The sequence below is a fragment of the Clarias gariepinus genome, chromosome 9 (genome assembly GCF_024256425.1).
Source record: "Clarias gariepinus isolate MV-2021 ecotype Netherlands chromosome 9, CGAR_prim_01v2, whole genome shotgun sequence".
Classification (NCBI taxonomy): Eukaryota; Metazoa; Chordata; class Actinopteri; order Siluriformes; family Clariidae; genus Clarias; species Clarias gariepinus.
In genome coordinates this window covers 9,944,698-9,967,992 of record NC_071108.1, presented here as the reverse complement: position 1 = coordinate 9,967,992, position 23,295 = coordinate 9,944,698, and the positions used below count along the sequence as shown (strand labels likewise).

The window sequence follows — 23,295 nt, the reverse complement described above, 5'->3', positions numbered from 1 at the left end:
GCCCCCCCCCAAAAAAAAAACATACTTACATTTTATTTAAATAAACCGTGTTTGCAAATTTAAGGGTAAAAAATTTGCTTTCCAATACAGTGCTGTCTTTAACTTTAGAGGAAAACTAGCGTTTAAAATCGACATAACTGCCACATAATGTTAGGTGTCCAGCTTTAGGGTGGAAGCTTGCTCATGTTTATAGATTAAAATCACAGTGTGTAATCAGACACAGTACATCAGGACGTCTGTATGAGTGCAACAGATATCGATTGAAAAGATTTCTGGTGACTTGTGGAAGATTTCTCTTTAACGTTATCGCTGTAAGCGAGCAGTTGGACGTGGTTCAGCTGAATTCTTAGGCAAAAAAGGAGTGCAAGTTTACATGTGTGTGTGGGTGTATGTATGTGAGTTTGATTCAAAGACTTTTGATTCTAAAAATACAGTTTTTTTTTTTTTTACAGGATGGGTAGCCTCTTTTTTGATGGATGGATTATTTCCTTAAGAGACATGTTCTGGCACGAAAGTGTAGTCACATATTCTGTGCATTTTTCCCCATGCCTGCTTGCGTGTAAGTGCTTTGTGAATAGGGAGGTGTGTGTGTCTCTAAGTGCTTTGTGCTGGGTAGTCGTCAGAGTGAAATGTTTTATCGTAATTGCTTTGTGTCGCCGTCAGCGAGGCTTCACGCTTGGTCTTTGTTTGTCTTTTTCTTTCCGTCCTCCTATCTTTGTCCCACGTTCTGCTTCAGCACCTTTTTTTTTTTTCGGCAAGACTATCTAACCTTAGTGGTATATATTCATGTCTTTATATTCATTCATGTTTTTTATGCTTTGTTTGCTTGCTACGCTACGTTGTCAGTAATGTAAGGATTTTCTGTGGTTTGGGCGTCCGCTTAAAGCGATCGCAAGAGAGAGCTATCTGAGACCCGTGCGGTTTGTACAACGTACTGTATGGTACAGTTCTGCCAAGAAATACAGAGATTATGTTGTTTGTGTTATTGCACGTAGCAAAAATAATACTTGTTGCCATCGCCATGGAAACTAAAGACACTAAGCATCAGCTCTAGAACTACAGCGGAATGGAGTGACAGTCTTTGTTGGCTAAAATTGAATTAAAAATGGCAAGAGAAGAATTGATTTATAAAAGTGAGAAGATAAGCTTATCGTAAAAGGAAAGTTTGTACCGTTAATGATGCTAACAGCTTTGCTCTTTTTGATTTACCATATGAACAGTTCCCATGTTTTAAACTTGATGGACAATAAGCGTCTAGCCGAGTTTCAAATTTGACACAATGTGTTTCAACTTTAGGCGTGTCTGTGAAATATAAATCAAATATGATATCATAATTGCTTTATAGTGATTGGTTTTATATACAGTATATTCAGAAAAAATGTTTAAAATTTTGTAGAGCTGTGTGATTTAATTGATTATGCAATTAATCGATCTTTTGCTGGTTGAATTAAATAACTTTGATTTAAAAAAATTATTAACGCTTTTATTTTTTAAATCATTTTTGGGTAAACTTACAAGCCTTAAATGTCATAAAATTAAATTAAATTAATTCAAAATGTGCCACAGATTTTATATAAAATTGCTTCCACAAGTACTTTTGCAAGAGTATCTCTTCTTCTTTTGGGATTATGGGCGGTTGGCTGCAATACCACCACCTACTGGCTGGCTGGAAAAAAGATTAGAGTTTTGTACGACACAAATTACATAGAATTTCCCTGTTTATTAGATACATTTATGAGTTTTTAACCCCTTTATAAACATACAGTATATTAGGGTCAGAATTAGGCAGTATAGAGTCGTTACCTTTTTTTTTTTACCGCAACCTAATGATGTAATGCAGTAATGATGAAATGAAATATGTTTCATTTTGACAAACTATATAAACATGATTGAGCCAAACACACTGGGTCACAGCATACAATCTTGTGTTTTTATATGAATTTTTGAGTGCTATATTTTTAAACATCCTGTGGAGTTATAATAATATGAGTTATAATATGAGTTATTATAAAATAATAATAACTTCGGTTCTACATGGGCTGTTTGAATACCCTAATGACTCTTAGAGTCAGCTCACACTGGCAGGACTTCCATATAAGAAGTTTTTTTTATCAAATCGTTTATGCGATCGTTCACAGATCCAAGTTTTAAGGGCTAATTCTTCAAAACTTATAATAAATGTAGCGACTTAAAACAGACAGATCAGACAGTGAACTATTGTACTGGTGAATTAAATCAAATAGAAAAATGACCCAAAAATTGATGGAATTGACTTGGATGAAGGCGGCGCAGTGGTCTAGTGGTTAGCGCTGTCGCCTTGCATCTCCAAGGTTGGTTTTAGTTTTTATGTTTGTATGTTGTATGTGACTTATGTGTTCTCCCAAAGTCCAAAGACATGCAGAAAGACATGCTAGTTGGAGTTTCGCAATTTGCCTGTAGAATGTGTGTTAGTGTGTGTGTGTGCCTTGCGATGGATTGGCACTCCATCCAGGGTTTACACCACCTTGTGCACAAAATCTTCTATCATAGGCTTCTGGCCCCAATGAATATCGCACGTATCTAGTGTCAAATATTCCTAATTCATTTCACATTAAAAATATTAAAGTTCAACATTTTAACATCACATTGTAGTGAGTTTACTAAACCAGTCTTTTTAGCAGTAGAAGAATCACAAAGCTAAAGTGGCAGTGAGTCTCAGTTCCACCTTTGTTGCTTATTTGTCTTTGCCAAATTAAAAAAGACAGTGTTTCTTTAATGCGATTTCTTTTTTTTAACCACCATTCTCTTCCTCCCTTAGAGGGAACCAATGCAAATTAATACAGCTATGTATTATATGATGAAACTTTTCTTTCCTGATGGCCTTCTTTCTCTTCCCATCATTTGCAAGAAGAGTTTTCATCTCTAAATTACAGCTCCAGAGAGGTGTTAAATGTGTTTCGAGGCTTATCGAGGCTGTCCTGGTGGCTCGTGGTGCCCTAACTCCTGGATCCGCACTGCGTTTTAGTGCCTTTCCTGCTGATTGGCCTCACAGCAAGCTTGGTAGCTGTTTAGACGAATAAGCACTTTGACTAGATGGTGGCTGGATGATAGTACAGTCAGCTTGACTTATGGCTTCAGTAGATGGCGAATTGGATTATAGATGTAATGCTTTGCACAACGGGGCTGTTGGGAAACTGGAGCACTGCCCGTACTGCCTGGGGTTTCATCCAGCTCTGCGTCATGTGCAGCACTGCCAGGGAAAAGCTAACACACACACGTTGACCAGACACCCCTGCTTTGGCTTCTGCTTCTGGTTCTGCCTGCCTGATTCGAATCTGTGCCTGTACACCAGCTTTCAATTTGGGTAATAAGGGTGGTTTTATTGGATTATTTTTGGGAGGCTCCAGTAGCCATGGTTTCCTGTGACCATGCACACACCCACACACATCCATTACTGTAACAACTGAATACTTTAATACTAGAGATGTAAAATTATTGCGAATTTGTTGTTGTGCAGGTGATTGTAGGGATCGCAAAGGTTTGAATGCATTCACACACAGAGCAGTAAACCCTCTTTTAAATGACGATTTTTATTCATTTCCTTCCGCATTTATTTGTATTAGGAGCATTAAATCTGTCACAGTAGCTGAGCCGGTTTGAGTAGCTGAGCCGGTGATGAGTGATGGAAAGAGATGGAAAATGATTTATTCCTTTGTCCCCTGTGGATGTGTGTTTATGTGGGTGTGTGTTTGCTAAAACGTTGTGCATTTGCCATGGGCTGAGTTTAAGTGGTGTTATGTTGTCTGTGTGTGCTAGGTGTTCGTCTTTGTTTTTCTGTCTGTATCCTGAAGCTGTACGTGTGTATGGGGTGGGTGGGGGGATGTCTGTGTGTGGTGGGCGTATGTAGGACCAGGGCTCGGCTGGTGGGAGGAGCACAGAGCCACAGGGAGGATTTTGTGTCTGTGCTGGGGAATCAATCTAAATGTGCAGGGAGTTAGAGAGAGGTTGAAGCTCCGGATCATTACTGGGCATCACCATCGTTGTGTATGTGTGCGCCTTTGTACGTGCATATAATTTAACGTGCATACTGTAGCTGTGTAATGCTGTACTGTATGTACCAGTAATGTCAGTCAACTTTTGGCTCAAGATCATAACGCCTCCAGAAGCAAATGTGCATGTCTGTGAGAGTGAAATTCCCTTTTTCTATAAACGCTAATCAGAAAGAGGGAGAACCAGACACTAGGCGAATCAACAGGCTGGAGGAGAGGCAGGAAGCTCAAGATAAAGTGAAAAGACAAAGAGGATACTTCGATAAAAACCCAGACAGACTGAGAGAGAGGGGATAAACTGGAGGAGGAAAAAAAGAGTGGCGATACAGAGACAGTCAGACAAAGACAGATGGAAGACAGAAGGATGGATTATCAGGGGGACAGAAAAGCAGGATAAATATTTGGAAGATAAATAGACATGCAGATATGTAGATTAACACGCTGTCTCACCCCTTTTTCTCTCTGTATAAAGGCCAGACAGACAGCTAGACAGGCAGGCAGGGTGACAGGTAGACAGACTGATAGACAGGCAAGTACAAAGACAGGCAAACATACTGACAGGGAGACAGACAGTTAAATAGCCAGACAGACAGACAGACAGGAAGGCAGACAGACAGGCAGACAGACAGACAGGAAGGCAGACAGACAGGAAGACAGACAGACAGGCAGACAGACAGGAAGGCAGACAGACAGGCAGATAGGAAGGCAGGTAGAGATGCGGACAGACAAGCAGGTAGAGAGGCAGACAGACAGACATAAAGGCAGACAGGTGGTTAGACAGACAGACAAAGATGACAAGTGTTTTATTTTGTTTTATTCTACCATTGGGTATTATCTATACATATAATAAACCTGTAAAGATATTTGCGAAAAATTTATTTGAGGGAAGGTAAGATGAGTAATAGAACACATCAAGATGGTTTTTGGAATTTTTGTCTGTCTGCTTGTCTGTTTTTTTGTGCACGCATCACATAAACATTACTGAACGTATTTGAATGTCGTTTTCACTGCTGTATTTGGTCGAGCTTAAGGTAACATACAGGCTTTGTTTAATCGCGATCGGCCCACGGGAAGAGAAGATATGCTAATTTAAAGATGTCATTATATCATAAAAAATTGACCTTGACAAAATAGTTATTATCAAAATTCAACAGATGGCGCTGTACATGATCTCACGCATTCATTCCGCGCACTTCACGGTAACACGTAAAAATTTGAGTTCATTCCAAAATTCAACAGATGGCGTAGTACATTTTTTAAAACCTGCTTATGTGTGTGCAATCGAATTCCACACAAACATCGCGAGTTCGTCTAGTTAATGAATATAAACTTGCGGTTTGAATTACAGCAGGGACTCCAGTCCAGTCCAGTGTGTGTGTTGCTTTTTTTTTTGCTTCTCTTCCTCCTACATCCTCACTGCTGTGTGTGTGTGTGTGTGTGTGTATATAGTACGTGTGTTAATGCAGCTGGTTAATGGTGTCCTCTCTTGGCAGGTGAACGCTGTGAATTTGACCGGCGCACGGGCCGCTGTGTAGCAGGTGTGTGTCGGAACGGTGGGACGTGCCATGAGCTTTCAGGCGGGGGTTTCCGCTGCGAGTGTCCAGCGGGCGGTTATGAGAAACCCTACTGCGCCATCACCACGCGGTCCTTCCCTCCCAAATCTTTCATCATGTTCAGTGGACTGCGACAGAGGTTCCACCTGTCCATCTCCCTCTCGTGAGTACAGATACATATTAAAAAAAAAATAAATAAATAAAAAATCATACAAACACACACACACTTTAGTGCATCTCTATTCATGTGACAATAACGTTTAAGAGGTTTTTTTAATTAAGTGAAAAAAAAATATATGAAAAGAGAGATTTGGAAGAGAATTCCTTAGAGATAAGGCGAGATGAAGGCTGCCTTGTAGATAAAGGTGTAGAGATGTGATACCACCAAGCTAGGCTTTCTTTCCATCTCTTGTTTTTTTTTTTCTTTCATCCCATCACACCGTGCTCATCTCTCTCCTTCAGTAAGTGCTCAATCCCAGCTGTTCTCTGATTTAGTCGCTGTAGTGGCATGAACTTATAACATATAGAATATGTTTTTTTTTTTTTTTTGTAAATCCCCATGACACTTCAAGCATCGATATATTATTTAGTAAAAGCCAACAGTAGCAGGAAAAGAGCAGCACTCCATCTCCCGTCCCTGGGTAGCCTAGAACATTCAGGTTTTGTCGTCTACCCTTCTTTATTAACCTTTTTTTCTATATTACCTGCTGTATTACACACACATGCTCATTCTCACACACACACACACACACACAAGGGCAAGTGGCTTTTCGGTCAATAAACTCCCCGTTCCATGACCCTCCAGAGGCATATCCACAATAACACATAATCCGTTTCTTCAACACACACACACACACACACACACACACACAGAATTTTCATTATAATTGGTGTGTTTATTATCTGTGTGTGTGTGTGTGTGTGTGTGTGTGTGTGTGTGTGTGTGTGCCTGGTTTATATGTTAATAATTTTTTTTTCTACAGGTTTGCCACTCTTAAGAATAGCGGGCTGTTGTTTTATAATGGACGCTTTAACGAAAAGCACGACTTCCTGGCTCTAGAGATACTGGATGGACAAGTGGTGCTGAAGTACTCTACAGGTGTGTAGATTTGTGTGTGTGTGTGTGTGTGTCAGGGTTTAAAGGGAAATGTTTACTGTTGGTTTAGCACTGAGTGGTTGTGATTGTCCTGTGTTAGAGATATCTCTTTGGTTTCCATTCACGGCGGAAGCTGGAGGTGTGAATAAACGTGTGTTAATGTGTGTGCGTGATGCTCTGTGATGGACCAGGATCCCATCAAGGGTCTATTCCTTCTATAAGAGGATATTCCCAGCATTCCCCAGTCTCGACCCCTGTCCTAAATAAATAAGATGAATTAATGATTATTATTAATAATAATCATAATAATCATAATAATAATAATAATTATTATTATTATTATTATTAATGCGAGCTGTGTGTGATCTTCGGTTCAGGTGAATCGTCCACGCAGGTGAGCCCGTACCTGCCAGGAGGAGTGAGTGATGGGAACTGGCACACGGTCCATGTCCACTACTATAACAAGGTGTGTGTGTGTGTGTGTTTGTATAGAATAGCTTAGTATTTATGACACTTTTATTATCAGTATAGCAATTAATGTTTTAGTAAGTATTGTCAGTATTTGTCTGTGTGTGTGTGTTGCAGCCCAAAAGGAGTATGAGCGGAGAGGTACAGGGTCCTTCGGATGAGAAAGTGGCTGTAGTGAGCGTGGATGACTGCGACACTGCTGTCTCACTCAGGTTCGGATTTCAGTTGGGAAACTACAGCTGTGCAGCGCAGGGCAAGCAGAGCAGCAGTAAGAAGTAAGTACACGTGGACCTAGGATACATTTTTTTTGTGTAATAGCAAGATTTTATTTTATAATAAATAAATAAATAAATAAATAAACAACCTGTTTGAAAAAATTGTAAGGGAACACTTAGTCCCGGTTTGACTCGAACGCTCCTTGTATTGTTAAAAAAATGCCTCGGTGTTTTAATTAGTGACCCCTGACTTTTGGATTCTCACCCAGTACACGCCGTAACTCTTGCTTTCATACACACAAGCACAGTAAAACTAATACACACTTTGTCTGTCTGTCTGTCTGTCTGTCTGTCTCTTTTAGATCTTTGGATCTGACCGGGCCGTTGTTTCTGGGCGGAGTCCCGAATGTTCCAGATAATTTCCCTTTCGGAACGAGAGAGTTTACTGGCTGTATGAAGGATCTTCACATTGACAACAGACCCGTGGACATGGCAGGATATGTTGCTAATAACGGCACCCTGCCTGGTATGTGTGTGTGTGTGTGTGTGTGTGTGTGTGTGTGTGTGTGTGCACATATGTATAGCTACCAGTAGCTTCCAATAGCTACCCAAGCCTATATCCAGGTCTGATTTTTGGCTGTCTGGTCCCGACAGGCTGCAGTGCGAAGATGCCGTTCTGTAAGTCAAACCCGTGTCAGAATGGAGGCACGTGTAGAGTGAGCTGGGAGACTTTCTCCTGTGACTGCCCCCTAGGGTTCGGAGGGAAGGATTGCAGCCATGGTAAGGAGTTCATACGCACGCTTTTATATAACGGCCACACACATTTCATGATATGTTTTTCTCTTTTCAACTCTAAGAAAATGATAGCTTATGTGAGCATTAATGTGCAGCTATTATGCAACGATGCAATGTATTTCTTCACCTTGCTACTGTCTTAATTTAATAATTAATTGTTAATTGATAATTACATTAAATGTTAATTAATAATAAAAAAAAACAATCATTTACGCTCACTTTAATAATAACAGCTACAGTCAGTATACCATGCTGTATAATATTGATATACAATATTATTTTTTATGAATATATCCAATGATTTAATAATGTGGTTTGTGGAAGAAGTGCTCATTTATAAAGGAGTTAAAGGATTTATTTATTTATTTATTTATTTATTTATTTTTATGGACAAAGGTATTTGGCCAAACCTGTTAATTATTGAATTCAAGTGTTTCAGTCAGGCCCCTTATCCCAATAAAACACAATAATGATAATAATGATAATAATATAGTACAACTGTAGGATGCTGAGGTTCTAACTGCCAGCAGGAGGTGGAAAGGAAGACCAAAGAGAAGATTTATGGATGTAGTGAGAGAGGACATGAAGTTAGTGAGAGAAGAGGATGCAGTGAATAGGGTTAGATGGAAGCAGATGATTTGCTGTGGCGACCCCTGAAAGGGAACAGCCAAAAGACAAAGAAGAAGAAGCATACCAAGACATCTTGGACAATGCTCTGCTTCCAACTTTGTGGTAACGCTCTAGGAAAGGCCCTTTTCTATTCCAACATGACCCAGTGCACAAAGCAAGGACTATAAAGACATTTGGTGTGGAAGAACTTGACTGGCCCGAACACCGAGCCCTGACCTCAACACCACTGAGCACCTTTGGGATGAACTGGAACGGAAATTGCGAACCAGATCTTCTCGTCCAACATCAGCACCTGACCTCATAAATGCTGTACAGAATGAATGGGCACAGAAACATTTCAAAATCTTGAGGACGGTCTTTCAAGAAGAGTGCGAGCTCTTATGGGACCAAGTTCATATTGAAGTATATGCATTTGGACACAATGTTATTGCAGGTTTGGCCGAATACTTTTGTCCATATACTGTAGTGTAACATCACTCCTTGAAAGTAATACATCTCCTGTCTATCTCTCGTCTCTTGGTTGTTTTTTTTGTTGTTGTTTTTTAAACTTGTTTGCTTTCAGTTTGTTAACTTGTTACTCTTCGGTTTCATTGGCATTGTGTCCATATGGTATTAAATATTCACGAGATTTCATGGTGTTATGCAGCATGGGGCGAGACATCGCGCCGTCTGTTACCCAAACAAACACAGCGTGTTGAATGACAGAAACAATTATCCCCTTCCGATGATCGGCGATTAAAGATGAGGCTTGATAGCTTTGATTTAAAATGACCATGTACGAGCTCTGGTGACTGATCACACGACCCCACCTCCTCCTCCTCCTCAGTGATGCCCCACCCCCACCGTTTCCTTGGTAGCAGTGCGCTGTTGTGGGATTTGAAGAATGATGTCACCATCAGCACACCGTGGTACATGGGACTGGCGTTCCGTACACGAGCCAAAGAGGGTATACTGCTACAGGCTCAGGCTGAACAGTACACACACTTAATCTTTCAGGTGTGTATATACAGTACACGCGCTCTCTCACTCACTTCATCCTACATGTTCCATGTTCACTGCTGATCACTTGCTCCTGCTTGCCAGGAGGTTAGAGTTGTTAGCAGTAGAGCTTTAAAATTAATTTTAAAATGTTTTAATCTAGTAATCTGGCATAATAAACTATGTTTAGGGAAATAGACAGAAAAATAAATCGCTTTCCAATGCTTATGGATTCTTCTGATGGCAGGTGAGAGTGTAAATAAGAAACTGGAATCATTTTTTGGGTACATAATTTTAACCATCTGTCATTTTCAACACCTTTATTTCGTCCTTCTTTTGTTTATAATCTCATAATAAAATTACCTGAATATAATTTGTGATGTTTTCTTTTCATAATTTAATTCATTCTTCTATTATTTTTCTACATTATAATTTTTTTTAAATACATATTGACTTTGTTATAGCTCAGTTTTATCTGCTTTCATATAATGATAAAAACAAATTTGACTTAATTAAACATAATTGAAACAAATTTTAACAAATTTTATTAAACATAATTGCAATATTATTGAACTTAGATAAAATTGCATTCATTCAGTAACTGTGCTTTATTCTTATTACTGTAACAGTGTTTTATTTTTATCATGGTCACAGTAGACTGGAGGCATCTTGAGCAAACTTTTTAATTTAATTTTAATTATTTTCTTATTTAATTTTACTGTGTTCATTCTTATATGTAGTGTTTTAAAAACGAACTCTCAGATTTTATATTTATTATTATTCTTATTATATGTACAAGAATATGAATTCATATGAGCTAAGATTAATAATGTTAATTTGATTAATATTTATTATTACAAGGAGCCTGTCATTAGTAGATTTATATCATTTTTAAGGTTATAGTTTATAATGTAAAAGAAAAGATATACAGCTATATATTTTATATAGCTATATAGCTATGCAGTATATTATTTTATTAATTAAATTAATAGCACAAAAATGATTAATTATTGATAAACTTAAATTAGAATAAACTTAAAAATGCCTATAAATCTTTGTCAACAGAACGTATTATGAACACTGTGTTAGACGTTATTATCAGACAGAATAATCCAGGTAAACACGACACTGCAAAACATCTAAGCAAGTAAAAATATTTTGCATTCTTTAAAAATGGATCCAGTATTATACAGTAAGATTAAAATAAACATATTAAAGGATAACTTAGCCTTTTTTTTTTTCAAATTTCTGCAAATTGTAAGCTAGAAAAAATCTTGTTTTAGTTATTCATTTGTTCTCAAAGAAGCTTAATTATCTGCAAAAAGAATAAAAACATATAAAGCTTGAAATCATTAAAAGAAAAACTCTATTATTAATATTATATTCTTGCAGGAGGATAATAGAAAATATTATATAAATTCGATGTTTACTGGCTAAGATGTAATTTTTGCATCACATATACCGTACATTAGATCCACTCCTAAAACCAGACTGGCAGTGGCTGCTTGCTTTAAAGCACACGTTCGTGCATTTCCCTCTTTCATTTCACCGCCGTCCCTCCCTGCCGTGTTATTCATTGATGTGATCTATTGATTCATTGATCTTCAGAGCGCCATGGTGAGCTGAATATTGTGCTGTTTGTAATTCATAGCTCACAGCGGGTCATCTGGTGTTCTCGGTGACCAGGGGGTCGGCTCAGCCCGTGCGCTTGCGGCTTGACCAGGTGCAGGTGTGCGATGGCCGCTGGCATGACCTGCAGCTGGAGCTTCGAGACATCCGCAGCGGACAACAGACACGTTACGTGGCAACCGTCAGACTGGACTTTGGACTTTACCCGGTACACAGACTTTCAGTAGCTTCAAGTGGTCTGAGGGTGTGTGTCTTTGGTAATCAGTGTGCGAGAAGTCATTCGATTTAAAGAAAATGGCATGGAATTCTATTTGAAATAAATGATCTGGGTTTCCAGATACCTAATGCAAACAACCCACCATTTTACCACTTCCTCTCATTGATTTTTCATGTTATGCCTTGATAAGATTTTAAGTCATGCCTTAATACATTTTAAAAGATAATGGACTCCATTAGACTTGAAAGGCACTCTTCCTCTTCCTACTTCTGTTTCTGCCTCTATCTCTATCTCTATTCCTTTCTCTCTGTTTTATAGGAGACTGTAATAGTGGGCAGTGAGATTCACGGGCTGAAGGTGAAGCACCTGCATGTGGGTGGAGTTTTAGGATCGGGAGAGGTGAAGAATGGGATACGTGGCTGTATACAGGTACGTCATGACGTCATGATGGCATCTACAGTTGTTTCACAAACGCTAAATCGATGTCATGTCTCATTGATCCTAAAATAGCTCAATTTCTACTTTTTATAGTTTACTAATTAGGCAGTATGACACTCAAGATCATGCAGTTGTGCTGAATATCAAGGGCACAAGCGAGTGCTGAAGATTTCACAGTCATGCCGATATTCAGTACAACATCATGACCTTGAGTATGATATTGCTTTTATACAACATCCCTACAAACAGTATTGCTTGTTAACAGATTCTGATCCGTTTGTTTATTTACCCAGGTATTTTGCTCCACCAACACATACAGTATCCGTCTGCAATTGTCGTAACTATTGACAGTTAGTTTAATTAGCAGAAGTGAAAGTAGTTTTAAATTCTTACTGGCACTATGTAGCCAAAAGGTGAGCAGAATAAACCATGAAGGTGGTGGACAGTCCTGGGTACTGTAGTGCCCTTGATCAGAGTTTCGAATGGGATTTGGCATTCAGCCTTGTGTTTCAAGCTAGTTAGCCTTGAAGCCATAAAAAAACAAGAACACAGATGGTTCAGCGGTGATTCGGAGTGACTTAGAAGCGATTACTAAGATGACATAATGTTTCCGATAGCGAATGACAGTGTAATTAGCGATTGTTAGAACACTCTAACACCATCTATTATCACCACTCGTGGATCAGTCTCTCATCGGCTCAGATTACCCGTCGTAACTAACTGTTGTATAATTGACATTAACAGATAATTTTAGGACATATATGTCTCAGTGGTTCCCATATGAAAGGCCCCGGTTCAGTTATCAGGCAACTCCCCCACCAAGACATTGGAGTTGCAGGGCACCCTTAGTGCTGGTCCAAAGATCAAAATGGGAGGTTTGCATCTGGAAGTGCATCAGGCGTTCCTCTGTGGTGAGCCTTAATGGGAATCAGCCAAAAGAATAATATTAATGGACGATCTTACACACCCAAAGTTGTTTTCTGTACTTAGCTTGAAATGGAAAGAGCGCATTCCATTAGCATTTCCTTTTGAATTAATGGATTCATTCCAAGGCAATGGTTCTTGTAATGCAAGTCAGAAACGCTCATTCCACATCCCTCTCAAATTCCGCATGCTTGTTTTTCGTCACTCATTAGGATTATGGTTGTATTTTTTTCACCTTTTAATTAGCTTTTGCGTTAAATCAAAGTAACACGGTGGCACTGTCACCTTGCACCTCCAGGGTTTTGGTTTGATTCCCACATCTGTGTATACAGAGTTTGCATGTTTTCCCCGTGCTTGGTGGGTTTCCTCTGAGCACTCTGGTTTCCTCCTACAGTCTAAAAACATGCAGATTAGGCTAATAAGTGTTCCCCAAATTAGCTGTAGTGTGTGAGTGTGTGTATGTGTGTGTGCCCTGCAAGGTATTGGCACTCTGTTCAGGGTGTACCCCGTCTCACGCCCCAAGTTTCCTGGCTAGGCTCCAGGCCTTCCGTGACCCTGTATTCAGGATTAAGTGGTATAGATGATGATGAGTGAGGGTTAGGATTAGGGTTAGGGTTAGGGTTCGAGTGAGTGAGTGAGTATATAAAATGTATTTAATTTGATGTATATTTGTTAAAAAGTAGATTAAAATTGGGATTTTTTTGTCAACAGTTATAATAAAACAGGTTATGTGATGTACAGTATAATATATCCTTGTGTGTGTGTGTTTTGTGTCTTTGCAGGGTGTACGTTTAGGGGTGCGTCCGGATTCCCCCGCTTTGCCCCGCCCCACCAAAGCTGTAAAAGTCGAGCCTGGTTGTAACGTTGGCAACCCGTGCGGCACCTCTTCCTGCCCCTCCCACAGCCAGTGTTCTGATGAATGGGATCGTCATAGCTGTATATGTGAGCCAGGTAATGCGTGTGTTTTTGAGTGCTTGTGCTTGAAATAGCAACGGTATTTCTAATTGGTGTGACCTAGAAAACCAGTTTAGCCCAGTGTTTTATTTACATGAAAGCATTAGGGGAGCTACTGCGCTCTTGTCACAGTCATGGACAGATTTTTCGCATGCTGTGCAGACGGTCCCAAATATTAGCGGTGTATCAGCATGATGACTTCCTCAGGGGAAAATCTGTAGGTTTGGAAGAGGGAAAGGAGAGCTTTTTGGCTGAGTGTTGCATTCGTCTGTTTCCCTGCTGTGCAGGTTTTTTTTTGTTTTTTTTTTTTTTTAATACAGGGCTGGCTGAGCTGCCAGCCGGAGCTGATTTGCATAATTATTGCCCTTCAGTAGTGGGAGATTGGATCGAGCCCTACCCTGAATGCACGTGTGCTTGTTGATAACCGTAAAGCAGTGCAGTTTCATTGTGTTGGTTATTTGCTGCTGAGGTTCTGGACGTGGTGATTCTGCTTCATCTTACAAGATGACAATAACTGCCTTAGCCGACGTGTGTTTACGGATTTAAACGTGTAAAACATTCAAGCTGTGTTTTCACACAAACATTTGCATTAAGTCAAATAAAAGAATTCACATTTTTGGTGTAACCGAGTGGATATAAATGTAAGCGATAGAACAGAATAGGGTAGATGTGTTTATTTTACAGTAAAGCATGTCCGGAAGGGATTTCTTCCTCTTATACCACTACGGTTGAGCTGCTGCTTTAGAAAATTAATCAACACCTGCTGATGAATCAGAATTGTGAATTAAACATTGCAGTAATATCAAAGTAACTAAATAGTTGAACATGTTAGCTGAATTAATGAATTGTCTCTTCATTTTAATTAGTTTTTATTAATTAGTAGTGTGCCTATTTCATTTTCGAAATCTATTTTAAATAAACATCCTTTTTTTCTTTCATCCTTTCGTTTCTACACTCATTCTGTTCAAGTCAAACTGGGACTTTTGATTGCACAAAATAACAGAACACAGTTATGAGAGTTTCTCTATAAAATCAGGTTGAAAGATTGATCAGTATGCCGAAGCCATGATCAGACCTCCCGCTTCATGTCTGAAAGACTGGCCTCCCAGGAACTCCCAGCCGAGTTCCTGTAACATGTAGGTAGTGTTGGTGAATGATCGCGCGTACAGTTCCCACAGACTGATGTATGTCTTTCTCATCTTGGCTACCAGTTATCCGTCATTTTTTAAGGATCAAGCGTTTATTCGCTGAATGTTCACAGGAATGGCTGCAGTTGGCGAGGTGATCTCCGAAGTGATCGTCTTTAGAACATTTGCATCATTCAAGCTACTAAGAAGCAAAGCGTCTCATGACTGCACTGTGCTTAATGTTTTCTGTATCAATTTTCCCCCACATTCACTAGAAGTGTGATCATGAGTCTTGGTTTGACTTGAACGTCCCTTGTATTACATACAGGAGGAATATGAACAGTATGCAGATTTTATACAGTAGTTGCAAAACTAATCAGACGGAATAATGTACATTGCAATTAGTCTTTCATTTAAAGGATTAATACATTCCGAATGAATTCCTAAACAATGTGGATAATCTCCATTGTTGGAATGAATAGGAATAGTATTACTGGTTTACTCCATGTTGATTAAGATTTTTTCTGATTTTAAATAAGCTGTTAACAACAACAACAACAACATTTGGCAGATGCTCTTATCCAGAGTAACTTGCATTTTTTTTAAAGGGGTTAAGGGCCTTGCTTTAGTGCCCAATAGGGGACCTCGTGCTGGGCTTCAAAATACCAGTTAGGCTGTGTTTGAGCATATGGACAAAAACCCTGTTAAAGTCGATTTCTGTCCTGTTTGTACAGCTGACTAGACCCCCTGCAGGAGTTAAGGAGATTCCAGAGTGCTGAGTCTGTGGTTTCAGAAGACACCCTTACAGTTAAAACCAGCTTCTTGCTGTAAGACATAATTGAGGCTTAATATCCTTCAGGAACCTTTTATACAGTATTGTCAGACCGAGCAACCTACCGAATGTCTTTCTCGTCTCGTAAGTGGTAGTGATATAGAGATTACATTACAAGGCATATTAGCGGTCAATCTAATCGTATAGGATTTCCCAGGTCGTTACATTGCAAACGGTAAGCGGTTTAAACAGGAAGTGATCAAAGGCTTCGCTGCCAGGAAGGTGTTCTGATTTAAATTGAGCCGCTTGTACTATGACAATACATATGAAAAGGGAAAATTTCAACACCTTAGGTGACTCCCTCAAGTAGTTTTTATTCTGTCGGTTCGAATAAAATAAAAAATCCCTATACGTTTGGGACTGTTAGAAAGGCAGTAGACAGAGGGAAAAAAGAAAGGTGTGTAAGTGCTTTGAGGCACAGAAGGAGGATGAGGAGATTCTGACAGCACCGCACTCTGCAGCTCGACGCTCTCGCCAACACTTTATTAGCAGATGAAAAAGTATGTGCGTAAAAAAACAGACTCACGCAGCTTCACTCACGCAGCTACTTCATTACCTTAGTTATAAAGTTGCATCAGCAGTCAGAGTGGTATTAATAGTTCTCAGCTCGAAGAGGCATCGAGCTCTGTAATCAAGAACTCTAAATAATTCTGTCTCATCTCCCCATGACAGTAATGAATTTTCACATTTGTCGCATCATCTCAACAAACACTGAAACGTGCATTCGGCTGCAAAGCTCATAAGCTCTCACACTTACACTCCGAGAAAAAAAAAAAAGCATGCGTTTGTTATGAAATCTAAAATAAGTACTATATTAATCTGTCTTTTGATCAAATTTGAATTGCATATACACGTTTGTCTGTTTATTGTGTAGTATAGTATAGTGTGTGTGTATTGTGTATTGTATTGTCATCTACATAAATCATATATATTAATAATTTATTATATGATTTATGTAGGTCACTATTAAATAAATGCTATACTGAAATAGAAAATATGCATTTACAGTGCCTTGCAAAAGTATTAGCACCCCATAGAACTTTTTCACGTTTTGTCACGTTACAGTACAACCACAAACGTAAATGTGTTTTATTGGGCTTTTATCTGATAGACCAACACAAACTGGCAGATAATTGTATAGTGGAAGGAAAATTATAAATGTTTTTCAAAATGTTTTACAAATAAATATCTGAAAAGTGTGTCATGTGTTTTGTATTCAGCCCCCTTTACTTTAATCCCCCTCAACTAAAATCGAGTGAAAGCAAATGACAAAATGCGGAAAAGTTCAAGGGGTATGAATATTTTGGCACTAAATACTGTATAAAGCACTTAAGATGACAATTTTAGCCAATGTCATGATGCTGTTGTTGACTTTTTTACATATTAGTTTGCAGTAATGGTTTTTAAAGCTAGTATTTAAATTAACCCGAACTATTGAAAGCTACGGAAGAACGTGCTAATCTGTTCTGATAAACTGATAAACCCTGCAACACAATTACACCGAATCCTACATATCCTCTTATGCACTAAGCATCCTCACTGGATAAAATAATAGCACTGTAAGCCGTACTCCGTCCATTATATTCCCCTATATACAGTAGTCTGGTATACCATCATTAATATATAATCATCATTGTTATGATCATAATCACATCATCATTGTTAACATTAAAACCACCCAGGATTTGGGTTCCCCATGTGCCACCAGGGCCGCTCTGGCCCCTATGGGCGTGGCTCTGCAGGCGCTGGTTTCTAGCACCAGGGTGTTGGCAGTGGATCCTTTGGGTGCTGTGGGTTGGAAGGTTCTGGGTTGTTTGTCCAGTGGGTGCTCCATCTGTTTGCTGGTGTATAGTAGGTGATCAAAAAAGATTTTCAGTTCACCTTGCTGGTGGTCTTAGTGTTATGGCCGATTGGTGTATATTTAACTTAATTAGAAAATTGTACTTGAATGAAACACATTTTAAACCATATGTGGCACAAAAGCTCCAATGTGGAATCCTGACAATCAAACCAAAAAGTGCTTGATCTGCATCCCATTCCAGATTCAGCCCCCCCCTCTCCTGCTGCTGTAACTCTTCTATGAAGGCTTTCCACTAGATTTTGGAATTTGTCTGTAGGAAGATCTTAAAGCTAGTATAACACGCAAACACATTCTGTACAATTCTGTTTCCAAATCTGTGGTTACAGTTTGCAGAAGGCCGACATACGTGGGATGTGATGATCTGGTGTTGCCATATAGTGTATGTGATATGTAACTACAACGTTCTAAAAGTTATATAATAGATTTGATTGTGCAGAATAACAGAACACATTTATGAGAGTACCTTTATTTCCCTATATATATATATAATCCCCTGCTGTAATAATGCACTTGTTTCACTAGCTTGCTCAGATTACACAAATCACACCTCCAATGTTATTATATTTTCCTTCACTTTAATAAAAACCCACAGTATTCTTAAAGGCAGGCCAAATCAAGTGATATTTAATATTGCCCAAAACTGTCATTTTTTATAGTGTTTTAACTGTCATTGCGTGCAAGAGACATCACTTTCAAGGTGACATCTTGTTATGAAAACTCCTCCTCACACGACCCAATAGAGAGAAAGAAATTGATTTAACTTCAAGGTCAGAGTTATGGTGAGACACGTTGCTGTTTCCTGCAGTCTCCATGAAGCCCATACGTCTAGTTAGAGCTGAGCTTTGAAACACCAGTGTGTGAATAAATTCTCTGTTAACTCCTTATAATGTACATGTAACTCAACTGTAATTATGGCTTTTTATTATTACGCTGTGGCTGTGGTGACAGTGCAGCGTGTTCTGGTCTGATTACATGCTCAGTGTGAGGAGGAACAGCAGGCGAGCAAGGCTTTTTTCATCTCACTGTGACTAAGGAGTCGGAGTCAGTTGCTCTGGTTCCTCGGGAGAGAGAAAATCTTCCCGGCTCTGTGTCGGGTTCGAATGGAAGGAAGGGGAGGAGGAGGAGGGGGAGAGAGGAAGATCAAACAGACAGAGCAGTACTGCTTGATTAGAGACGAGAGGGTTATTGTGGTGGAGCCTATAGAGAGCAAGTCTTTCTTTTAATAGGATTATGGTGTGACTGCGAAGCCAAGGTTAGGGTCGTGCTTTGTGTAAAAGTCTGCATTCTCATGTCTCTCTCTCTCTCTCTCTCTCTTTCTCTCTCTCGTGTATTTCTTCTGCACTTTATTGTGTATGTGTCCTGTTTCTGTCACTTTTGTATTTGCTTGTGTGTGTGTGTGTGTGTGTGTGTGTGTGTGTGTGTGTGTGCCCCATTTAGTGAATGCAGGCCTTTTTGTCTTTCTCTGAAACTTAATTAAACTGACTTTTATGTAATCTGAACACCACATGGCTTCAAGGCCTTCAGTATTAATTAATAAAGTACTTAAGTGTCTGTGGAAATTTTCAGTAAGCTGATCTAATAAAACAGCCTCCGCCGCTGCTACTGTATCAGTTAACCTACAGTAGAAGCCTCTTTAAAGATCGCAGGTGGTCCTAAACTATGGCATAAATGACATCATTATTAGATTATTATGGCTGATGATAAATAGACGTAAGAATCTGCTTGAACTATCTGATGTATTTATAAGGTTATTATGGTTAGGTAATGGTAAAGTGAACTTCTTGTGATTAAAATTTGGATTATTTTTTATTGTTTTTTTTTTTTTAAAGCTGTTCAGCGAACTGAACAAACTGAAAGTTGCTGCACATATATGGCCAATTGCAAGTGGCAGTAATATATATATATATAAAATCCCTTGCTACACTAATGCACTTATCCCAGCATTTCACTAGTGCTTGGATACCATCAAGGTAAGAAGATTTCTCATTATGCCAGTGCCATGATCAGGCTGGAAACGTGGCCTCCCAGGAACTCCATCAGTGACATTCCAAACATGTGGAAATAGCATGGAGTGAGATTAGGACTGTCACTCCCAGCCTGTAATGTGCAAGTGGTGTCTCTTTTTACAACAAAGATTAAAGGCAGTGAGATGTTTTGAATAAATATGATATAAATATGAAAGAGGTTTGTGTAATTAGAATCTCTTTAGTGATTTCAATTTAAACTTGCTTGGCATCAAAGATGGTACATTTTAGTGAAGATCTGATGTATGTCATTTTTTGTTGGTGTTTTTCAAGCGGACATCTTTGTACACATGCCAAGCGTAAATCAATCAGAGCTGTAGTGAATGGAAGAAGCTGCACTTGCTACTTCTCTAACAGTCTAAAACAAGGTTTGTTTTCTAACACTACCATTAAATTCTCGTCATTCCGACAGCCAACCTTCAACTCTCAGATCGAGTAAAAAATCAAAGCCTTGTGAAGTCCTGTTTGATCTCCACTCAGCCTCAAAGCTTTGGACTTCCATCACACTGTTTGACCTTTCAGTCGAACCGTTTTTTTTTTAAAGTTACAATTACACCTAATAATCTATTTTTAATAACACATCAATCAATACAGGATTTTTAATAATACATCAACCAGGATGAAAACCTTCATATATCCACTCACACCGAATACACCGTCTGGTTCAAACAAAACCTGTCTGAAAAATGTTTCTACTGTATTTCCCTTTAAAAACAGTTTTCTGACTATAATACATTTCTAAACTTCTAATATAAAGCTCCGATCAGACTTGCATTTAAAACTCCATACTGTATGTGCTGTGGTCATTATTATTGCACTGGCTATAATTTCATTTAGTGAAATCCGTTCCAGGTGGCATGGTGGTGTAGTGATTAGCACTGTGACCTCTCACCTCCAGGGTTCAGGGTTCGATTCCTGCACTGGGTCTGTGTGCCTGGAGTTGCCATGTTTTCCTTCACAGTCCAACGACGTTCAGGTTAATTGGCGTCCCCAAATTGCCCCTAGTGTGCGTGTGTGTGTGCCCTGCGAGGGATTGGTACCCTGTCCAGGGTAAGCATTACAGAAGAGGAATGAATGAAAAATTCATTCCATTCAATTCTTGTACATGGATTGTGAAACATCTTCATCGGAGAGGAAAGCTGTTCTCGGTGAAAGGCAGAAACATTTAGCTCCAGGCTCTGTGTGTAGAGGATTTATCTATTAGAATTCAACAGCAAGATCGGCTTGGCTAGTGAACGCTTACATTTTTTCAAAGTGTGTGTGTGTGTGTGTGTGTGTGTGTGTGTGTGTACGTGCACAAGTGCAGGGTTGATAAGAAGAATGTGACATTTTTTTTCTTGTGTGTGTGTGTGTGTGTGTGTGTAGGTTTTTACGGCAAGAGCTGTACAGACGCATGTCGGCTGAACCCGTGTGAGAACGAGGCTCGGTGCCACAGGAAGCCAAGCTCCTCCCACGGCTATGTATGTGACTGTGGAGACACCCACTATGGCCAGTACTGCCAACACAGGTACAGACACACACACACACACACACACACACACACACAGAATATTGAAAACGCATATGGCTCAGGGTTTTTTGCAAAGCAATTTGATCAAGGCTTATTTTGAGGAGAAAGGAAAAGGGTGTGGTCGATGCTTATTATAACAGTTACTTGTTCTGTGATGTGTGTGTGTGTGTGTGTGTGTGTGTTTCACTGAGATATGTGGGCTTTGAGAGGATAAACATAAGACTTATGTTTGCCATCAGATAAGTGACTTTGCTTTTCTGTCACACACACACACACACACACACACACACACACACACACACACACACACTCGCACACATTTTTTATGAATGACTGTGTAGTAGTGGGTGTAGGTGTTAAATTGTTTTACCATTTGTGTGTGTGTGTGTGTGTGTGTGTGTGTGTGTGTGTGTGTTGCAGAACTGAGCAACAGTGCCCCCGTGGTTGGTGGGGAAATCCTACCTGTGGACCATGCCACTGTAATGTCAGCAAAGGCTTCGACCCCGACTGCAACAAGACCACCGGCCAGTGCCTCTGCAAGGTGCCTGCACACACACACACAAACACACACACACACACACACACACATACAATTCTCCCACTTACACTTATATAGAAAATACAATATATAACAATATATTATAAAAATGGACGATAGGGGGCGCTTTTCTTTTTTTTTTTTTACAAAAGTGCCAGGTTAAAAAAAAATGCTAAATATTAACTCCGGTTTGTATTTTTTCAATATTATTGAAAAATTAATATAAGTATATTTTGCAATGTGAAAACCAAAACATTGTGTATGGAGAACAACAATAACAGCAAATGGACTACAATAGCACACGCCCCCCAAAAAACTAGAATCTGTCACAACACGAGACACAGGATGACCCAGACTGAACGATTACAGATCAGGAGGAGGATTTTTCCCGATATTTACCCAGATCCCCTGACCGGTACGTTGCTCTGCTGTCAGATGGTTGGCTGATCGGTTAAATCACACCAACATGTCCAGGTATACAGCACACACGGCTTTCATATCGGTTTCAGCTCAGCACGTAATCCCCCCATCCAGCTGTGTCTGGCCGTCTAGCCGCATAAAAAAAAAATAATAATGAGTTAAATACTCGTGTAGACATGTGCATGCACAAATAGTCCTCTAAGTAATTAATCTCTCATTATACCCCAACCTCTAATCCCAGTGTTTGATCCTAATCAGTACATTAATGCTTGCAATTCTAATTTATTATCATAAAGACACAAGGGTTTTGTTCTACAAGAATTTTAGGCGGCTTTAACATCGAAAAAGCTCCCGGAGCTTATTCAACACAAGATTAGTCTCGGGAAGAAATATCTCTCTTTTCAGGCACATACACACACACACACACACACACACACACACGGAACCTTTGATCTCTTATCTCTAATCCGAACCCCTGTGATGGTGCCTGATGTCTGACCTTTTGAAATCTCTCTGTTCTGCTGGGGAGATGCGTCTTCTTTTTACTTGTAAACCTATTCTCCGCTCGTCTGAAAATTTGCAGTAAAATATTGTGAATGTCATCCAACGTATTAGCGCCCTGTATATACAGTATATATATGTATATGTAAATATACACGCATACAAGGAGGAGTAAAAAATATTTCAAAATAATAACAACAAAATAATTTTTTTTACATAATCTCCCCGCTCTTTAATACTCTTTGGTCCATCTGTCTACAAGCTTTTGTATTCCTTCATTGACAAAAATGTTTTTCGGCTGAGCTGCGTGCCATGAACACGCCGCTGTCTTCACTTCTTCATCAGAAAGTGAATCTTCGTCCTCGTAGGGCTGCTTTCAGGAAACCAAACAGGTGAAAGTCAGATAACACCGGCCCTTGAGAATCGCAGAAAACTGTAAGCATTCGTTTTCCAGTGGATGGTAGATTTTTGAACTTTTTCCAGCGATAGAGGATATTAATATTCCATACTCTGTAATTTACTCCCAGGCTCGTAGAGATGCCATGAGCCATAACCCA

The 23,295-nt window shown here is 39.4% G+C and overlaps 1 protein-coding gene across 3 annotated transcripts in view; it reads left to right on the top strand.

Annotated features, from left to right (window-relative positions):
- celsr3 (cadherin, EGF LAG seven-pass G-type receptor 3) overlaps positions 1-23,295 on the top strand; it is a 70,981-nt gene that overhangs the window by 24,800 nt on the left and 22,886 nt on the right. For all 3 annotated transcript variants that reach the window (XM_053504889.1, XM_053504890.1, XM_053504891.1), the window contains exons 4-15: positions 5,522-5,744; positions 6,565-6,680; positions 7,055-7,143; positions 7,263-7,420; positions 7,723-7,886; positions 8,015-8,140; positions 9,612-9,781; positions 11,415-11,600; positions 11,928-12,038; positions 13,754-13,922; positions 21,135-21,276; positions 21,700-21,820. In XM_053504889.1, coding sequence (XP_053360864.1) covers positions 5,522-5,744; positions 6,565-6,680; positions 7,055-7,143; positions 7,263-7,420; positions 7,723-7,886; positions 8,015-8,140; positions 9,612-9,781; positions 11,415-11,600; positions 11,928-12,038; positions 13,754-13,922; positions 21,135-21,276; positions 21,700-21,820 — 1,775 coding nt within the window. The remainder of the gene's footprint in view (positions 1-5,521; positions 5,745-6,564; positions 6,681-7,054; positions 7,144-7,262; positions 7,421-7,722; positions 7,887-8,014; positions 8,141-9,611; positions 9,782-11,414; positions 11,601-11,927; positions 12,039-13,753; positions 13,923-21,134; positions 21,277-21,699; positions 21,821-23,295) is intronic.